The 22238-nt window shown below is 39.0% G+C and overlaps 1 protein-coding gene across 1 annotated transcript in view; it reads left to right on the top strand.

The window, feature by feature from the left end:
- Positions 1 to 19942, top strand: part of LOC139718708 (uncharacterized) — a 32172-nt gene extending 12230 nt beyond the window's left edge. Inside the window, exons 3-4 of the mRNA XM_071630169.1 lie at positions 17491 to 17594; positions 19573 to 19942. Coding sequence (XP_071486270.1) covers positions 17491 to 17586 — 96 coding nt within the window. The 3' untranslated portion in view covers positions 17587 to 17594; positions 19573 to 19942. The remainder of the gene's footprint in view (positions 1 to 17490; positions 17595 to 19572) is intronic.
- The last annotated feature ends 2296 nt before the right edge of the window (positions 19943 to 22238 follow it).

Here is a 22238-nt window from a genome sequence, read left to right as displayed (position 1 = left end):
ACCCCTATGGTGTTGATCGACACTTGAATACAATATTGCATACCGTCGTGGTGCTACTATGTACATGTTTTTTAAAGACATCATAAAACTTGATGTTCTCCCATAATTTCATAATCATTCATCGGAGCATTTTTAAATGAAGTTGAGTCTTTGATGAAAGGGTCTCCGAACAAGCTAACGAAGAATACTTGACTGCTCGTCTGGTATTGACCAATCGAAATGAAATATGTCACAGCATTCCCTGCATGCCTACTGTGCGATGATGGAGTCAAACCCTACTACACGCTAAAGATTTTTGTTGGACTCGATCTCGGGACAGAAAAAAAAGTCAATATTTTTTCAAGGCCCTCAAATCTGGAATTCCATCCACTCTGATGTGAAATTTATAAGAGACTAGCAAGATAGGGTGTGTTTGTGAAAATGACATCTTGTGTGTTGCTAATATGCGCTGGTCCATGTTTTTGTCTGTGTATGCATGTGTGTGTATGTGTGAGTGTGTGTGTGTGTGTGTGTGTGTGTGTGTGTGTGTGTGCCAATGTTTTTCTCTGTATACACAATGTATTTACTTTTCCGGGATTAGTTTCAAATAAGGCAAATTCATTCTCACTCACCCCTTCACTTGATATCTTTTGCTGTTTGTTTGCTTTGTTTGTTTGTTTGTCATTTTATTCATACCATTGTCACATTTTATGTATGTATATTTTATTAACTGAAAGTAAAGGAAATGATAAACTAAAATCATTTAGAGAGCAAACTCGCGGATATATAAGGGTGCAAACTACACGATTTATTTGTAAGGGTTGATTTTTTCCCCTTTTTTTTCATGGATTCATGCACGGTAAAGCATAAGGGTAAAATGTATGCACATGAAGAATGTAAGCACATGTTTCCGTGTGCTTGCAAACACCACATTTTAGAATGAATAAAGACTAGCTGTGATAGTGGAATTTCTCATGAATAAATAATAAAGCATTCAAACCCTGGCCATTGTTCAACACCATTGTCAGGGTGTTAACCACATACTCCCATACACACCCATTGACCCCTGTGCAAAGTGAAAATTTTGTACAGAGGGTTGGAAATAGAGCAAAATCTGTAACCTATCTGTGAAATTGATCATGGATTTCATGAAACTGATTTGTGTTTTAAACCACCTCCAACGAAATTGTACACTATACAACTATCTCCCATATCAATGATAGTGTTATCTGATATATAGTTACTGAATTATTAAGAATCAAACGTGGAAAATGTTTTTTTTTTTAACGCTTATTAATCCATAGAATACATTCGATGCAAAATAATGACATGGATGTTTCCTAAAGTGTCAATTCACGGACCCAGTAGTTTGGTCACCTGGTGTGGGCATGTTCATTCTTTTCTTGAACATGATTTATGAATTCAATGAATTGTTGAGTCGGGCAAACTTATGTGCACATAAGTTGACTCCCAGATGGCTCATTGTACAGCTCGTTCATGCGTGTTTGAGCTGAGCATCTAGCGCAAATTCCATTTCCACAGCAGATCAGCTCTTCTGAGGCTTTTCGTAGCGGCTTACTGCAACTCTGACTTCAAAATTATTTTGTTCACTTCATAATATCAAGACCCCGCAGATTCCTACTACGTGGAAAATGGTAAGTTAAAACGTCATCGTAAAGCATGATTTGAAATATCCACAATGTTCTCGACCAAGGCCTTACTCTCGATATTACCCTTCATCAAATTTCTTGTATCTGTTATGTTTTTGGTTGTATAGCCATGTCTTATAATGTAGGCTTGCAGGCAGTAATATTAAAATGTTCATTTTAGAGTTCTGTTGAAACTGGCTAGTTTTATGCGTGCTGTTTTCTGTTCTATTTTGTATTGTTTCGTAACCATTCTGTGGAATTAGAGCAGCTTTAGCGACAAAATGTCTTGCTAAAGACGTCATGGCATTCCGATTTTCGATTTCAGATTCATTTATTGTTCATTTAGGAAATTCTTCTTGTTGGTACATGGGCGTGCACATAGGAATATCTACATACATGCATAAACTCACATATATTCATGTACATGTACACATTATAAATGATACAATTTTCACTACATACACAATTATACAAGCATAATTTATATTCACAATACAGTGAACACATACATAATCACAGATTTCAAGTAATTCTTTATATTTACCGATCAACAACAAAACAAAATAGTTAAGAAAACGTGGAATCGGATATTCCTATAGGAAGTGTATCATTAACATAACCTTTACGCCACCCCCCCCCCCACACACACATCCCCAAGGATAATACATCGCGTCGTGCCATACCACATTTGATTAATAACGAATAAAAGGAACGGAAGTTGATGAATAATTGTTGATAAACTTATGGATAAATAGACCAGTGTACTAACTAAACTTATAATGGCAAACATTGCACGCTTATCTTTATGCCGGGATAATTCTCTGTAGTCAGGTAGTGTTAGTGGTGGACTTAAGTTCACCCTGTATGCAGCAAGGCAGTGCATAAGAATTGAACTGCCATGGAGAGAGTTATGTAATCACATTTACATAAGTTAGCTCTTCTGCAAAATTATTACACACGCATGAACAGTGGCCTTGAACTCATGACACTTGATTTTCCTTTTCAGGTATTCAAGCAAGATACAATATGATGAAGTTGCGCGCATTCTCCTGATCACGTAAACTTATATGCAATTCTGAAGGACAGAGTGATTCCTCAACAGAATATGTAAGTTTCATTAATGGATTAATCCGTAATACATGTATATGTATTTTCAGGTTATTGATTCATCTAGATTTTCAGCATGTGATATCCGTGAAGTATATTATATTAAAGCTTATTATTACACATGAACGCAGTTTTATCAGTTACTATAACGTAGCCACCGTTTAGTGGTTTGCGGAAAATTTGATAAGACTATAGTGCAATTTTTGATACCATCTATAATCGAGAGATATGTTACTCAAGTGGACCATTGCGATCATTCATTCTTGCCTTTTCCGTTCTACGTCTTCTCAGTTTTTTTTCTTTGGACTTTTTCCTGAAAACTCCACTATGGATTGTAACTCATACAGGCAGCATCTCTACCCCGCAAGAATCTTCATTTTTTTCCACTTTTATTTATGTATTTATTATTTATGTTATTTTATTTTATTTATTATCATTATTATTATTATTTTTTTTTTGGGGGGGGGGGTAATCTTCTTTTCTGTAACCAGTATTATCAAAGTAAATCAAATCAATGTTATGAATAAGTAGAGGGGGCTATATTTTCACTTTGTGTGTGTGTGTGTGGTAGCAGGATTAGAGGTGTCAACCATAATGGGCATCATTACACCCATTGCCATGGCCAGCACCCGGACCATCATCTGTGGCAAGCTCAGCAACGGCTGAATGGCTGAGGTCTATAAGTCTTACTCCTTTCCTAACTGTGTAAAATATACAGCAAACTGATGGTAAATTGGCATGTAATTTGATGTTGTCTTACTTTGTTATTTTATGTTATGAAGACTTTGAGTTGGTCAGGAAAAATGTGGGAATATTTGAATATGCCCTATGTCATAAATGTATGCAGGCCTACATAAAAGGTGTGTATTTTCATCTCAGTCCAAATTCGCCACATCTTTCTTTTCAAGATGACTTTACTCAGGCTATTCCACATCTATTTTTTTTTTCAGCTCTAACTTAGTGATGTCGGCATGCTGTCTCCTAATTCCCCGTCTGCCTGGAGAGGACATGCTGTATGTTCTGTGACAAAGTAAGTGCTGCACTTTTATTTTTTTATGGGAGACGGGAATTACATCTGCTTTGTGACTAGAAATATAAGAGGAATATTTCTTTGCAACATTATCATGTTCTACTTATTATGACAAAGAGCTGAAATAAATCTATCCGACCGGATTTGTTTAGAAACCAATATCAAAGCTTAAAGGGATGGTATAGTATTGGTGGAGGTGAGGATTTGGGCTTTTAACTTTTTGTGATATAACAAGAACCTACTTATGAAATATAGAGAGTATGCCATTCTACGAGGAATTCTAAAGATTATTTGATGAAAATTGGTTTTGAAATGGATGAGCTATCCAAAAACAAAATAAAACGCAGCGGTCGTGATAAAAAGTGAGTCCTATATTATATTATTATTGCTCTGTTTTGGATATCGCAGCTATTTCAAAACCATTTCTCATTATTTCAGCAAAAGACGTTAGAAACCTGAAGTAGATCTATGCAATCAATTTAATTTTCCATTTTCTGGTCAATGGTCATAGTTGCAACCTGTTAGTTTATGTAAGCAACAAAACTGCGTAGTGTAAACGACCTATTTCCTTCGAAATTTTATTCAGTCATTATTTATTCATGCCAAAATCTCTTTCAGAACCTGGCAGGACTAAATCCCACAATCTTCACGGTGAATGCTGCGCACTAGTGACATCACTATCTGGCTGGATGGTTGTGAAATCTGCCCGAATTCCTGTATACAATCGTGTCTTCCTTCGCTACAATGTTTCCGGCCTTCTGTGTTCTGTGGCTTTCAGTATCCCAGACAAGGCAGAAACACCCAATGCATACTTCAGCAGTACATTGCAAGCCTTGATCTGAACAGGCAACTATCACGAAGAAAAACCTACGGCATTTCATTAACAATATTGTTCAATAATTGTCTTGATATAGTTTACCAGCCTAAAGTTTTCATGGTGTATACTTTTACAAGGAATTGTCACCAGAGAAATGATGTTGTTCAGCTTGTCCCTCCGTTCGTACATCAGTCTGTTATCGATTATGGCAACGTTGTATCACGAAGGGAAACGAAACGAAAAGTACAAGTGGACAAGTTAGTGCAGGGAGATTACTTTAGCAGTTGAACACATCGTCACAAATTGAGGAATATCGGAAAATCCGTTGAAGAGCTATATATACACATATATTTAGAGTTTCAGTGCCGCCATTACGAGATGAGAAAGCTACATCTTTGACGTCAACCATGGAAAATTATATAAAGAAATGTAAAGAAAATAGGCACAGTTTCACGTTTCTAGCATTACAAAAGGAGCACTTGATTTACTTCTTCCAGAAAGGGGAGGGGGGGGGGGTAATATTACCCTTAACATTATGGCAACGACAAATAAGTGGAGGCAATTTGTACTTTTCATTTAGAATCAGATTTTATGGAATTCCCTTGATATTTTCTTCATTATACGTTTCCATATCTACATGAAAGTGACACTGAAACTTCAAAAAATCCATAACTTCCACTGGATCATACGATTTTCCATGTTCACTTATGTGTTCTTAGGATATTGCTCCAATCCACGGGTACATTTGGGTTTCATTCCCCTTTAAGTACTGTTTGAGGTATCCAAATGAAACTTTGCATATGTATGTACGATTGGACGAAGTTACTTCTACCACCTTGTGGGTGCCAGCGTTCAAGGTCAAATATTGTAGGTCATTGTCAAATTCTACAATGTCATTTCGTGCTCTTTCTTTGTATCTCACCTTGTAAGCACTGTCGACATAGTATTGTGTGTTCTTTTAATAACTTTCCACACTTTTGAGCTATATGACCACCAAATTCACTCCTCAGATCATCTAAAGATGGCTGTCAAGTGTTGATATTGGTGAAGTCCGACTCTGTCAACAGTCAAAATGTCAATGAGCTTACATTTGAAAATCAGTGTAATCACAAATTCGATATGTGGGCAAGACATCACTTCGCTTTTACCTTGTTAGATGGTGAATATTTGTGAAGCTTCCGTTTCTAATTCATACAGCATCAGCATACCTTATGTCTGAGAATAGTGGTAAAGAAGATTAGATACTTTGGCAACAGCGTGTAAAATTCGCAAAATTTTATTTCGTGCCTTATTTGCTGAACAAACGTCGTAGGAGGACTACAACCTGCCAGGCAGTATGGCGGAACAATTACTCTATTATTAGCGTCATAGAATAAATGACAATGATGTAGTTCTGAAGCATGCTATTCATTAAATACTTTTGCAATGACTCCATGTATACTTTTAATCGAACTAGGTATATAATCATCAATCACCGTGTCAATGTCTTGTACTTGAATAACGACAGAATGATCTCGGTGAGGAAAGTTTTCTGTCACGTCATTTAGGAATAAGGGAATGTGTCAATATTATGCTATTTGTTCCATAGTTATTTCTGAAGTGGTTAAATGTATTTTCCTTTAAAAAAAAAATCATTTTATATATACCTACGTTGCATCCAGATGCCTATTCGTTGAAAAATATGGGCAATGTATTCAAAGGTCAAAGATCATACATTAATGGGCCTAGGGTATACAACGTTTCACTAGTTGTTGTTGTTTTGTTTTGTTTTGTTTTGTTTTGTTGTTGTTGTTGTTGTGTTGTTTGTTTTTTTTTTGGGGGGGGGGGACACGGTTCAAAGTGTCCTGAAACCTTGTATAATACATGCATTTAGTCGTGTATGATGCCAAACTGTTCCCGCTCATACAAATGCAGCCGTTTCAAGGAAATAACATAAGATTATTCTTATACTCCATGATTTGGTAATGCTTAAGTGGATTTGACAATGGTATACGATATCTGCAATTTACTCTTTGACGGGGTCTATCATCCGATTAATATGTAAAAGTACGGTAGTCCCCTATTCGGAAACTACAAGTTAGATAAGCTGCAATCATTTTGCACGCGACCATGGCGTTATAGCCAAAGGTGATCTGCAAATCCCTGTGTGCCTACAGAGGATTGGAAAACGTAACAACTTTCTATGTATAGAACAACGAAGAAACTGGTGCATGTATTATTCTCAGTCACTTTGTTAGTCATTATGATGATTTGCTCATTGCAGTTCCGGAATCTCAGCTCGAGGGACTCGAATTGATCCCAAATCAGTCGGAATGCGTGTATCACCCAAAACAAAATCTGAATACATAACCATGATAACTGCGATTCTGCCTAGTCCCCATTGGTAGCCCATAAGGGCTGGTATCAAGTTCGATTTTCATATTATAATTATACCTTGTATTTAGATGTTTTCATCGAAATGCCCGTATACCTGTATATGGTATGCGTATGTCAGTTAAGTATCTAAACCATAATAAATTGTAGTCGTAATCTAAGTGCCAAGAATCTCATGATTTGAATAAGTGTGAACACCAAGACATGTCGTGATAAGGACTTTAAGACAATTGGCATCGTCATTATAAAACAAACTCCTAATTGTAAGACATGTTTTAAATTTTAGATAAATTCATGTCTATGCTGGAAACATATCTTTTTGATGATTCATGATGACGTCACTGTTACATGAATATTGTACGCATGGAAATATGTAGGCCTATTCGTTTAAATACATACAAACAACTTGTTAAATCCTCTTACATTTTTTTATAGATATGGTGCATACTTTAGAAATGTACGTAGCATGCTCTTGTTTTTTGAGGCTTTGTGTACTGGTAAAAAGCATATCTTATTCTTATAGATTATGTGAATAAGTACGTATTCAAGTACGTTTTGAATAAAACGTATCCAGACAAATGTATATCATATTTTTACCTCTTCCTTCATGCAGATGTATGCTCTTGCCTAGAGGGTTTGTTTGTTAGATAGTGATAGTGCTCACCTCATTGGGAAGGTAATTGGGTAAATATTTGGTTTATGTCATTCAAACACACCTATAAGTTAACTTCTACATTAACATTTCAAAACTCACAAATTCCACACACACATTTCATGATTCACAGGATCCAAATTACACCAATCTTATTTACTTTGCAGAGTGCAACAACAGCATAAGTTTGATATACTGAGCAAACAGGCTTGCATTAGTTCGCACTATTCAAGGTTTAAAGTAGTTCAGTAACCAAATTGTACCCTGTTATGTGATGTTAAGTATATTTACCTTATAGGTATATGTTGCAAATATGTGGTGCTTATTTCATCCATAACTGCTGCAAAATTGCTTCTTTAAAGGAGCCAATCAGTGTCACTGCCTGTTCCTCTAGAGACGCAATATTGCCCAGTAACCTCAAGGTGCACTTGAGGTTATACTGGGCAACATTGCGCCTCTAAAGGCGTAGACAGTGACGCTGACTGGCTCCTTTAAAGAAGCAATTTTGCTGCAGTCATGGATCAAATAAGCACCACATAGGTGCAACATTATACCTATATATATGGCACAAAATCGCACCCTCAAGAGAGGCTACAATCTTGGAACTTAGGGTGCTTCTTTGCATCCTCACGAAAGGTGTAAAGTTGCACCAAAAGTAGAGGCAAGGGAGGGTGCAAAGTTGCGCCGAAAATTAAAGGGAGAAAGATCGCACCCTCAAGAAAGGTGCAACTCGGCACCAATTAGTGTGGGTGGAAAGATGCACCCTCAAGAAAAGGGTGAAACTTAGCACCACTTAGTGTGGGTGGAAATATGCACCCAAGGGAAGAACTTCGCACCCTCAATAAAGTGTGCAATGTTGCACCCTCTATGGAGGGGCAAAGGTGCACCCACAGGGTGCAAAATTATACCATTGCATCATGGTGCTACTTTTGCACCAATTTCTTGAGGGTGCAAGATAACACCCATAGGGAGCCACCAGTGTGACATCACTTTGCACCCTTAAAAGGTGCAAGAATGAATCATTTTTTCTTAGTGTGTACCATGTCTACACCACAACGCCTACGGATATCTAAGCTGGAGGTGGGTTGGAATGTTTTGTTTAGAGCACCAGCCTTAGTACAGATTAATTGGCACGCTATCTTTTGAAGAGAAACAATACTTTGTTTCACATTGTTAGTGGGGAAAAGAAAAGAAAAAAGAAAAGAAAAGAGAAGTCTCGCTGTATGATAGATGTTCAGATCCCGCTCTACACCACAACGCCCCCTATGGATGTCTAGGCTGGAGGTGGGTTGGAATGTCTTATATAGAGCACCAACAGTAATTACAGATTAATTGGCACGCTATCTTTTGAAGAGAAACAATACTTTGTTTCACACACGATAATAGCAGAAAGACATTATCATCCGCTCGTGTGAAATCAAGCAGAAGTTTTTCAAAACATTTCAAGAGGCATTTTGGTGAGTTACAGTCTGTTAAACATGTCAATATAATGTGAAAAACAAATCGAAGGCCACCTGCAATAGGCCACCCGCAATAAAGCCCTGCATTTTCCGACATCACAGCAACTTCACGTGAAATAATTAACTCGTTCCATATTATACTCGTGATGGAGAGGGAAAATAATAAATAACAACATTGCAAGATTGATGAAGACAACAGACGGGAACTGATTCCACATTAAAAACATAAACATGTACATAATTTATGTATTTTGATTTCTCCATGCATTTTCCTATATCATTACACACAATCATTGCACGCGTATACTTGATATGGTGTTCAGCTCACTGTGTGCAGACTGAGCACGATCCGATAATTCAGAACCTTTGCCTGAGAAAGGATTGTAGCCTATCCGGCGAGTCAAAAGAAGCTTTCTTATCATCTCGTGCATCCTGTACTCCATGCGCAATGCACCAATCATAGAGACAACCTTGCCTTCACCCAACTGTTTAGATATTACCTATGGAAGACTCCGATGATCGCATACAGTGGCTGTGCACCTGCCGATCCGTGCAATGTAAGCTCTTAAATCGCGTGCTTCTCTGAAGACGCAGATGCTGCCCTGTCTTGAAAGAGATCGAGGGTATACATCTAGACCAATTTCAGCGGGAGGTTACACTAAATCATCACTTGCTGGCAGAGAGTTTTAACCGGATGATATTACCCGCTGCCATATTACCCTGATTCACACATTGGATGCAAACCGGATGGCGGCCATATTGGAAACAAGCAATATTTGGGCATGGGGGCATAACTTTTGGCCAGGCCCAATTGTTAAGGAGTATCGAGTATAAAGAAGACAATAAGAGCAAATAGTAGTTCCACTCCTATTTGGAAGTGAGTTACCTAAAGATGTCATTGAAAAATGCCCCAAGTTGCCTGACTTAATGACCTAAACTTAAGTGGATGACAATAGCAAGACACAGGATTACTTCATGTGGAATGCATGTTAGGCCTCACAGTAGGATTGGTATGTCGTTTTCCAGATGGTCCATAACGTCACTGTATGCTCCAGGACCATGAGTCATTCATCGGAACCATACAGCCAACGAACTCGAAACCAGGTAGCATTGCCCATGAGCTTGACACTAAGTTTAGGCAAACCAGGCCAATAAGAGCCCGACACATTGGGGGGGGGGGGGGGGGGTCCACAAGACTTATACACTGAATAGATTAAGCTCTCTGAAATGCATACATTAATCTCATACCGTGTGCCAAGTTTTCCTCGAGTGTCGAGCTCGCGGACCGCACAGCTTGTGGGCCTATTATAGTTGATGTCGAGCTCATGGACCTTGTTCATCTAGTGTTTAGGTCACAGGATGTACGACTCGTGAGCTGCGTAACTCATGGGTTGTACTACTCTTGAGTTGTTTGACTTGTGACGTACACCTGATGAGGTTCTGGTTAACATCTTTCACCCTTTCATCCAGTTCAAAGGACTTTGCCATATGCCTGTTCACAATATACTATTAAGCATCAACCCAAAATATGGTACTCCTCTCCCCACTTTCCATGATTAAGCGTACAAATTTTGTCCAGTGCAAATTTGATAATGTTGCTCATAATTTCATGCAAGCTAGGCTGCATAACTAACCCAAACATAAATATTATACAGTATGTAAAAATTATAATCAGATATTCGCATTGATAACACCCAATATGATTAAATTGTCTAAATGCTACTCCAGGGTCTTAAAATTTGAAATTTTAGCTTTATGTTGAAGTAAACCCCATTCGATTTGGTTAAGCGGTCACAGAGAAATGTGGATTGTTTTAAAACATGTCATGAGTTTGATTCTTCCAAGTTTAGCACTTCGATGATCTTGTGTGTGAATACAATAGACAGAACTTAATTGGAGGGAAGAGATTCCTGACATCCTCTACAAAATTCCTCATTTCTCTTTGACCACTGAAGCAAATCGAATGGGGTTTCCTGTAAGATGTGGGCTATGAGTTACAGTTTCATACCCTGAATTTGTATTTGTGACCCTGCACCTCAAAACAAACAAAAAGTCGCCAGACATGGATTTTTAGTTCAGACCATATTCTGAAAGAGCAGACTTTAAGCTTTAAAATGATGTATAACTCAAATCAAATGGACTCTCCTAACCTATCTAAATATTGGAAAGAAAGCACAAACTCAGGAAAAGTGTGAACTGAGAAAAGAGGCTCTGAAGTACAGCGTCTATCCAAGCGCTTAATCTTTACCAAACCGTGCTGGCTGTGCGATGAATAGGACAAAAAACAGGAAGTAAACCACCAGAGTAACAACAATGAAGGGATTATCAGATTAAACCGAAATTAGGCATGCCTCATTAACGCATTCTGTCCATAATTAATGCCAACTTTCAAAGCAGTAGCACTATCCTTTCAAAAGTTATTGGAGTTGAAAGTGAAGAGTGTGGACAAGGTTTTTCAGAAATGAAAAAGGGATTCTAAAGACACTCCTAATCACACTATTCTACCAAAAATGTTCGAGATAAACTGGCAAAAAAAAACACACACTTTCCTGCCCGTTTTATGATACCAAATTTTAGCATAATGTAAAAGAAGACCCGCTCTTTCAGAAAATATGAAAAAGTCAAGTTCGGCTAGGTTGACCCACTTCACTTATTTTCAGTCCTCACGCAAAATCAGTGTGCGCGACTTTATATTCGTTTTGAGGTGCACGGTCACATTTAGAATGATTCGATATTTTCAAAGATTTTTTTTTTTTTTTTTTTTTTTTTTTTTTTAGGTAGAACTTCAGGTTGTCTCTGAAGCGCTTCTTTTGTCTTCCCACCTTGCGCTTCCCATCAGCGAGTTCTCCATAGAAGAGCTTTTTCGGGATGCGGTCGTCAGACATGCGGGTGACGTGGCCTGCCCATCTCACCTGGGCCTTGCGGATTTTTGCAATGATGCTAGGGATGCCTGCCCGCTTCAGTACCTCTGCGTCCGGAACTTTATCCTCCCAGCGGATGCGAAGGAGGTTGCGGAGGCATCGCATATGGAAGTGGTTGATTTGCCTCTCATGTCTGCGGTACAAAGTCCAAGTTTCGCAGCCATAGAGAAGCGTGGTGAGGACAACTGCCCAGTAGACTTTCAGCTTTGTTGAAAGGCTGATCCCTCTCCTCTCCCAAACATTTTTTTTTTCTGAGTCTCCCAAAAGCACTGCTGGCATTAGAGATCCTGTTTTTGAGCTCAGCATCAATTGTGACTCAGTTGGAGAGGGTGCTTCCCAGATAGGTGATGGTCTTTGCTGCCTGGAGAGTCTGTCCGTTCACCTGGATTTGTGGTTTATGGTACTGGTTCCCTGGAGCTAGTTGGAACATCACCTCAGTCTTCTTGGTGCTGATGGTAAGGCCGAAGTTGTCACAGGCTGAGGAGAATCTGTCCATCTGCATCTGCATCTCGTTCTCACCATTGGCATTGAGTGCACAGTCGTCGGCAAACAAGAAGTCTCTGATGACGGTCTCCTTCACCTTCGTGATGGCCTTCAAGCGCCTATGATTAAAGAGCTTTCCATCCGACCTGTACCTAATGTTGATGCCAGGTTCGCAGTCTTTAAAGGCGTCTGAGAGCATCGCCGAGAACGTCATGCTGAATAGTGTCGGGGCCAGGACACAACCCTGCTTGACTCCATTTGTCACTGGAAAGGCATTGGAGGGTTCACCATTATCAAGAACTTTTGCAGTCATCCCATCGTGAAACTGGCGGACAATTGTGATGAACTTCCGTGGCAGCCAAACTTTCCCATAATTTTCCCTCACGACTAACCGTGTCGAAGGCCTTGGTCAGATCGACAAAGATTGTGTATAGGTCACGATGCTGCTCAATGCACTTCTCCTGAAGCTGGCGGGCAGCAAATATCATTTCAGTGGTCCCACGACCTGCACGGAAGCCGCATTGACTTTCAGGGAGATGACCCTGCTCCAGATGTTCCAGTAAACGATTGAGGAGGACTCGAGCCAGGATCTTGCCTGCTATAGAAAGGAGGAAGATGCCTCGATGGTTGTCACAAGCCTGGCGATTTCCTTTCCGTTTGTAGATGTGAACAACTGTAGCATCTCTGAATTCTTGTGGTACTGTTCTTTGCTCCACATGGACTGGTACAGCTTGGTGAACTTAATGAGAGTGAGTTGGCCACCCTTTTTGTACACTTCAGCAGGGATGGAATCAGAGCCTGGGGCTTCCCACTAGACAGCTGTGTGATGGCTGTGTCGATTTCCTTCTTTGAAGGTGACACATCAAGCTTGTGATTTATGGGCACCTGGGGGAGGCGATTGATGGCTTCATTGTTGATCTGGGCTGGTCGATTTAGTGTTCAGCCCATCTTTCTAGAATCAGCTTCTTCTCTGTGAGCAGCGTAGAACCATCGGCACTGAGAATCGGGGATGATCCGGACGGTTTTGGCCCATAGACTGCTTTCAGGGCATCATAGAAGTTCTTCATGTCGTTTCTGTCGGCAAAGCTTTGGATCTCATCAGCCTTGTCACTAAGCCAGGAGTCTTTCATGTGGCGTAGTTTTGCTTGGACCTTGCTGCGAGCCTTGGTGAATGCAGCCTTCTTTGCCATATGCTGGAAGGATCACTCTGATGTAGACGTAGAAGGTTGTGATTTGTATCTAAGAGCTCCTGAATTTCTGTGTCGTTTTCATCAAACCAGTCTTGATGGTACCTAGTGGCTGGACCAAGGCATTCAAGGGCGACAGAGTGAACAGCATCCCTAAAGGTTGTCCACTGATCCTCGATGCTAGACTGGTTTAGCTGAAGGTCTGCTCGGTGGTTATACATGTGTTCTTGGAAGTCTTGCAGTTTCTCGGGGTCTTTGAGATTGTTGACATTCAGTCTCTTTTTTACTTTCTGGCCCTGTGGCCTTCTCTTGGGCTGGATTAGGAGGTTCATCTTTGAGATGATCAGGCGATGATCCGTCCAGCAGTCAGCACCACACATGGCCTTAGTCACTCTCACGTCCTGCCTGTCCCTCGCCCTGACGATCACATAGTCAATAAGATGCTAATGCTTCGAACGAGGATGCATCCATGAAGTCTTGTTTCGAGTCGGTAGTCGAAACATGGTGTTGGTGATTACTAGGTTATGAGAGGAGCAAATTCTGAGGAGGAGGTGCCCGTTACTGTTACAGTTTCCAATGCCATGTTTTCCCACTACATTGTGCCAGGCATGATAGTCGGCCCCTACTCGAGCATTGAAATCACCAAGGATGATGAGCCTCTCAGATTTTGAAGAAGCGATGAGAGAATCAAGTTCCTCATAAAATTTGTCCTTGATCTCATAAGGGTTTGTCATGGTCGGAGCATAGGCACTAATGATGTTTGCACTTGTCTTCTTTCCAAGTGGGAGATGCATTGACATCAGACGGTCATTGAGTCCCACTGGGATGCTTGCTAGTTTCTGCACGTGGATGGATTTGACAGCAAATCCAACACCAGCCTCTCTTCTCTCTTTACTGCTACGTCCACTCCAGAAGAATGTGTAGCCACCACCAATTTCAGTTAGCTGACCTCTCCCTGCTAACCGTGTTTCGCTAAGAGCAGCTATGTCAACATTGTAGCGAGCCAGTTCTCTGTCGACCAGCGCAGTGCGTCTCTCTGGCCTGTTTGCTTTCGTGTCAAGTAGAGTTCTCACATTCCATGATGCTAGGGTGAGCGCTTTTGTTTTCATTTTCATTGTGTTTCGACCGCTTGAGGGGGATCCCCGCCAGCCGTTGTATGCTGGCCAGGGTATGAGAAGACACTTCTATTGTAGCATAAATGCTAATAACATAAAGCGTGATTACACACCAGGTATACAGTTAACCGCTGAATGTACGTCAAATATCAATATTCTGACCTGTCACAGTCCTCGGAGGTCAAAGGCAGAGACATATGAATAATTTCCCTTGATCTGAGGAATAGATAAGTGATTCAGTTGTAACACAAATGAATTTTTAAGACATTGTTATCATGTTTATCATCAACCAATTGCACCAAATATCAAAATTCCGATAATTTGAGGTCATTGACCTCTGGAGATCAACAGAAGTTAAAGGTAGAAACCTGTCAAGGATCGATGGAACATTGAGGCAATTCCACTGTAAAACAAACAAACAAACAAACAAACAAACAAACATGGTTTTAGTACATCATTGCCGTGTTTATCATTAATCAATGACAAAATGTCAATATTCTGATGATTTGAGGTCATTGACCTCTGGAAGTCATCAGAGGTCAAAGGTAGAAACCTGGCAGGGTTCTATGGAACATGAAGACAATTCCACTGTAACTAAAAATGAGTTTTTAGTACATCATTACCATTTTAACATTCATCAATGACACAAGATATCTATTTTCATCAAATTTTGAGGTCATTGAACTTCGGAGGTCATCAGAGGTCAATTCAGACTTACCTCCCGATCTTAGAATGAATCTTATTACATGTACTAACACTGGTGAAAGTTTCATGCTTTAGTCAAATTATTGACTCTACTATTAGATGAGATTTGGAGGGGATGCTTTCACCCGACCAACCCCTTTACCAACCCCCTACACAGACACACACACACACACACACACACACACACACGCACACACACACACTACAACGTGATCCAGCTGACAGATGTTTTAATGTTATTTATTCATTTTCTATGAATTGCTAACTTGGTTGAAATCGGGGCCATGAATAAACCACAGCAAAGGTGTAGTATCTTGAAGCAGATATCAATCCATTAAAAGTGCATGGTCCCGTCAAATGCGTACGCTATCGACTCCTCTTCATAGCGCTTACGCTTTGGCCCGCTTCCCCGCGTCGGAAGAAGTCCGATTCACTGTAGTCAGTGGTCGGATCACAGTTCGGCTCATGATTCGGCTGAGGGGGATGACAGCTTTAGCAAACTTCTTTTGTGATGTCATAATAACAAGCACATATGCACGCACCCTGCATGGCATTACTACAGACTGCGCGATGCGCAGAGAAGACAACGAAGGTAACGTTACTTAGCAACACCTACGCACTTTACTCTTGATGACAGCTCAACTTCGGTAATCTTCGTATCAATGCTAACGGTGATCGGCAGTATCATCAACAGCGCCCTCTACACTACCGGGACTATGCCCCTTTAAGAAATGCTGAACAGCGACATCTATGTTCAAGTCCGGAAATGTAATGATCATATTGCATTACGAAGAAACCAATGGTGCACTGATTGTATGGGCAACACTACACACGGGCATTGCTAGTGAGACATGCATTAGCTATTTATGAGTATGGATCGTGAACGAAGAGTGATCTCTTCCCTCTACGAATTAATCTGGCTGTTTCAACTGACTAAAGTAGCAATGTGCCTAACAACACATAAGAGACAAGGCATCCCCGTCTAGCATGAGGGAGGTGAGGCAGCGCGCACGCACTGCCCCATGCTAATTATTATAATCTATATCATGGAGCTACATTGTCCACCGCCCCCCCCCCCCCCCCTCCAGAACTCCAACTCTCTCGCTTTCGACGGGAGATCTCCCGCCGAAAGCCCATTTTTGCACAATCTCCCGTTCTCCCGTTTGAGATTTGATTTCTCCCGCCCTGACTCTATGTCTCCCGTTGGAAAGGATTTCTTACTTATTGCTATATCGTCAGTTGAAAAATAAGCGAGAGAGCATCTAGAACCCTAGACTGGACCCCGGCCGCAAGGAATTTCGCGCTTCGCGCACATCAATTTGGAATCTCCCGTTTGCTAGATGTTTCAGACGGAAGAATCTCCAGATCAGAAAGTGCTTGGGGTTTGTGCTACCTTGTAGACACCTCGCTTCCTTCGTCTTTCCCACATCCACGAGTCATACAGCCGACAAGTTTTATGCAGCCCACGAATCATGATTACAGCCCATGAGTTTAGCAAACAAGACCCACGAGACCAATGCATTAAACTCCGTGCTGTATCTGTCGAACTCTTGGGCTAATTTTACCCAGTGTCGGTCGATCTCATGGGCGTACTAGTTGCGTAGTGTCGAACTCATGGGCTGTACAGTAGGATCAATGGGTTGTTATCACACATGGTAGTCGGTCTAGTGGGTTAACCACGGACAACTGACCCTGCATGGTCTGACGCTATATAATGGCAGGCGCCTGATCGTGAACTGCCTGGGTAAACTCGCGATGGACTATTAAAAGTTAAATTGAATGGATTTTATTCTCATTATTAACACATAAATGCACTTTTTTCGGGGGATGGGTTGGGGTGAGGTGGATAGGCTACTTCCGTTTTACATATCTCCTTTTATTTCAAATATTTCTTTATTTCATCACTTTATACAGACTTTTAGTGTCAGTGTTTTATCTCAAAGTTATTTTGTATATTGACTTTTTTTTCGTGTATATTAACCATTATCGTTGTTTTCCCACTCTACAACCAGGCCACATACCAATGCGAAATGCAAATCTGGTACCGAACATGGATGCAGCCTCCCAAGGATCTCGAACCACAGGATTTCAGCTGTAATGAGGTGTAGTGAAACAGGTTGGCTTCCCAAATTAATTCACCCTGTGGGATTCAGGACTGTTTGTAGAACTTTGTGCCTGTTTGTTACTTTGTTTGCTTGTTGTTGTTGTTTTTTTTTTTTGGTGCCCATGAACAATCAATGCACACATAGGAACTATCATGATAGTCACTTCATCACGATATCCACGAGTGACTATTGTTTTAGGTTTAACCATTACGTCTCTGTCTTAGTGTGTGTGTGTGTTTGCTTTTGTTTGTTTGTGTGTGTGCTATTATGTTTGTGATAGAGGATTTGGTTAAGCTGTCACAGAGAAATGTGGAAAGTTGTAAAGCATTTCATGAGTCGGATTCTTCCAAGTTTAGCACTTCGATGCTTTTGTGTGAGAATACAATACAACTTGGAGGGAAGAGATTCTTGACATCCTCTACAAAATTCCTCATTTCTCTTTGACCACTGAAGCAAATCGAATGGGGTTTTCTGTAAGATGTGGGCAATGAGTTTTAGTTTCGTACCCTGAATTTGTAATTGGATTGATTCGATGCCTTTAAAGATATGATTGCGGAGGGTCCCGTTGTATTTTTTTTTTCTTGGACATACGGTACTGCGAATTAAAGTAATGATTTCAGTACCTATACCACTGCATTGCCTACCGACAAAAAAAAAAAAAAAAAAACATAAAATATCACTAATACATCTCTAGCGAATAAAGAGTACCTTTAAGGTTATTGCATGTTTTCTAGCAAGTTAGCAACTGCAGTATCCGAAATGCGTATAAGTAGCCTACAAAACCTATGAAATATTGCAAGGACATGAATACTTCGTTTGTTTCATTTCATATATTTCACTATTATAATTTGTTTACAGAGTTTGCATGCAAAACAAACAAACAGACACACAAACAAAAATGCATGGTATCAAATATGAGAGTGGGGAATGATGAGAAGCAAAAAGTAGGCTTTTTGAAAATGATCCTTCAACAAATATCACGATGTAAATATGTGTCTTCATTCAAAACCATTAATAATTGGATAGAAACGAACATGAATACAAAATACGATAGAAGATCACGACAGCTTGAAATCAAGTAAAAAAAAATGGAAACGTGTACACTAAAAGAGAAAAGAAAAAAAGAAAGAAAACTCCATATTTAGCTGTTCATCAAATTGTAACTTGATTAATAACTTAATCAAAAAGGTGCTGTTTGCAGTATTATAATCTTCTGAAATTATCTTGCGATCTTACTAATCCTGAAATTTGTAAAAATCACGACCACGATCGACTTATTTAAAAATCGTGCGGCAGCGATCGCACAAATGAAAATGTAATGTCTTTTCCCCTCCCAACCTGAATGCGATAGGTTGTGAGGATGTATGTTTTGCCGTGCGGATAGGCAAATTCCAGGAATGATAATGATGATGATGATGATGATAATAATAATAATGACAACAATGGTTACCTCAACAGACACAGTGAACCTTATAGTGAACCCTTGCACAGAAAATCCGTAACGTCGACATTCCACACATGTTTTTATCCTTTAAGAGATTTTGGTCAAACCGCTACAGATCTGAAAAGATAATTGTACTTTATTCATCAAAGTTATCTACAACATAGTTTCGAAACTAAATTCAAAATTTCATTTTCTTCTACTGCTGTTGGCGTTGCACTACTATGACCATTTATTTTTACCTACAAAATGCAAATCAATTGTTTCCATTTTGGGAAATCATTACAGTGAACTCCCGTTATAACGAAGTCCTCGGGACCAGCAGTTTACTTTCGTCTTTTCGAAATTTCGTTACAACCAAACAAAGTAATAAACAATAAAAAAGAACAGAATGGATAACATTGTGGACCAAATGTTTACTTCGTTGTAACCGGAATTTCGCTATGACCGGGTTCGTTATAACGGGATTACTGTAAAGAAAATTCCTTCATAATTTGCTTTTTTCCCCATCATATATTATTTCTTTGCTCTTGTATCTCTTCATCCAGTGGTCCTAGGGACGGCTCCGACAAAATAATCTGCACAACGTCTGTCCATCCTGTATGTGTAGATTTGGAGAAAGTACATCAACAATGGTTTGCCTTGCGGATGGACAAATTCCAGGATAAAATAATAAAGGAAAAAAAAACTCAACAAAAACAGTGACGGTTAAAGGCACTATTTAGCATTTGCAGATGAAACAAAGCCCAATCTTTAGTGTTTCAAAATAGTTTTGAAATGTGAGTTAGCGATAGAAGCAACCAGCGTGCTGGTTTGGTGGTCAAGTGGCGATAGGCACTATGTAATATGTATGAGTATTTTTCTACATGTTTGTAGTGCTATGCGACACGGATCTAGATGAAGTATCAAAACTTTAAAACTTGAGCCACTGAGTTCACGAAATTAAACATCGTATTTCCTACTCTTTAGCATTTTCTCGAAAAAAAACCCCCACTTGATATCCAGCGTATTTTATTATCGTCTCGTGAGCATTTAAACATTTTACTCTCATTTTCCTCCATTTATGTCATATATCTATTCTATGTAAAACTACATTTGTTACGTATACAATTTGTTACAAGTATATCACAATAGTGAACGCGCAAACTAATCAGTAAAAGGTAATTCTCCCAATCTCTATACGCTGCGTCCTATCACAGAAAAAAAAATGGCGACCATAAGTTACTACATTGCTTGTACGGGAAAGTAGGTATGTCGTCTTTGTTAGCTATAAACCCCTTATCAATAACCATTATTCTCAAACTTTCTTAATTTTAGGAATGCTTGTGTACTCCATAGGATGGTCTTGTCACATAAGATTCATTCTACTTTAGCACACTACTATTTTATACTGACCTATATGAGAATCAGAGAAAGTGAGAGAGAGTGAGAGAGATTTCCATATTATGATAGGTCCTTTTTTGACATAATCACACGGACTTATATTAATCACAAATTCCAATGTAAAGTGAATAGTGATAACATGTCTAGGCCTACATTCTCTGTTGTTTTGGCTTGGTTATATGAGAGAGAGAGAGAGAGAGAGAGAGAGAGAGAGAGAGCGAAGGAGAAAGAGAGGAGAGGAGGTTATCGAAGAGGTACTAGTGAGCAACTTTTAAGGTGCCACTTCTGGATACTTTTTAGTTGATTTTTTTTCTTTCCATTTTTTGTTTTTCGTTTGCATCATTAATATCATTTTGATACTTCAGAATTTTGAAGGGCTGATTCTATTGTAAAGAATCGAGCGATTACTGTTTGGTTTGAAGGCTTTGGTTCCACTCTTTTTTGTGTGTGGGGGATAAAAGATAAAGCGAGAAAAAACAACAACAGGCAGACAAAAGCCCACCCCCTCCCGACAAAAAATGATAATGAAATAAAATAGATGAATAATCCCATGTTACCAAGAGAGTCTCCCTCAAAATGGTTTATCCCAGTTATGGACTTGTACAAACACTTATCACACTAGTTAGAATGTCGCCACGCCCTTCAATTTCCATAATAAAAATGCAAAATCTTTTGTAGGGAAGAATGTGGTTTTTTCATATTTCAAACACAGCTAAACAGTGCTAAAAGGGAAATAACTGAGTCGCTATTATTCCAATTTTTGGATCGGAGCTTATTGATCAGAATCATACCATGATGTAGCATTCATGTGCTTGTATTTTTCGTGACTGTATCGCCTCTAGAAATGCCGTTGCCTTAAATAAAATGTCAGGTTATCTATTCCACAGATAAACTCACAAGTTTGTGAAACAGAGTGAAATAGGGTATATCTATATTTGTGCAGATTATGATTTAAGTTCATTTTGTCTCATGAATAATAATTTAGAGTTCAATCTGTACATATTGAATTTTCGAATATTGGTTTCTATGCTCATTAATTATATCAAGATATATCTACAGTAGGAATGTAATTTGTGTCGAAAACATGATAAATGACTTGTAAAAAAATAAATGAAATGTTTCTTTTATTGGACAGAACGTAATCAAATATTGGTTATATCTTTAATTATTAGACATGCGTTGTTTGCTTTTAATAAATGATACTGAATACATCGTACAGCCTCCATCTCATTTTTTTTCTTTTTTAACTGACAAGAGCACATCGCCTATATATATGTATGTATATATATATATATGTATATATATATATGTGTATATATATATACATTTAATGTATAACATGTATATATGTATATATATATGTATATATCTATATATATATATATATATGTATATATATACATATAATGTATAATATGTATATATGTATATATATATATATATATATATATATATATATATATAATGTATTATGTGTGTGTGTGTGTGTGTGTGTGTGTGTGTGTATCTGTTTATTCAGCTTTTATTTCCACGTGGCTCACTTTCAAAGCCAGTTAAAGAGTATTGATTTTCAAAAGGCACTAGAGCGATTTTTTTTTTTCATTCATACCAGCCGTACCATATTCCCTCCGAGAGGGACTATTACAGATTATGAGAAGAAATACAAAAAAAAAAAACCCACAAGAACAACAACAGCAACAACAGCAGCGAATAACTCTGATAGGGTGTAGAGAAAAACCAATCATGCGTAAAGTGTAGGCCTACACTTACTTGTTGTCATTGTTGGCTCAATGTTCATTTTATATGGAATATAGAACACTTGCATTCCATT

This window comes from Diadema antillarum, unplaced genomic scaffold (assembly GCF_040938485.1).
Source record: "Diadema antillarum isolate AM-2024a unplaced genomic scaffold, OU_Dant_1.0 scf00000099, whole genome shotgun sequence".
Taxonomy (NCBI): Eukaryota; Metazoa; Echinodermata; class Echinoidea; order Diadematoida; family Diadematidae; genus Diadema; species Diadema antillarum.
This window is presented reverse-complemented; position numbering and strand designations above follow the sequence as displayed.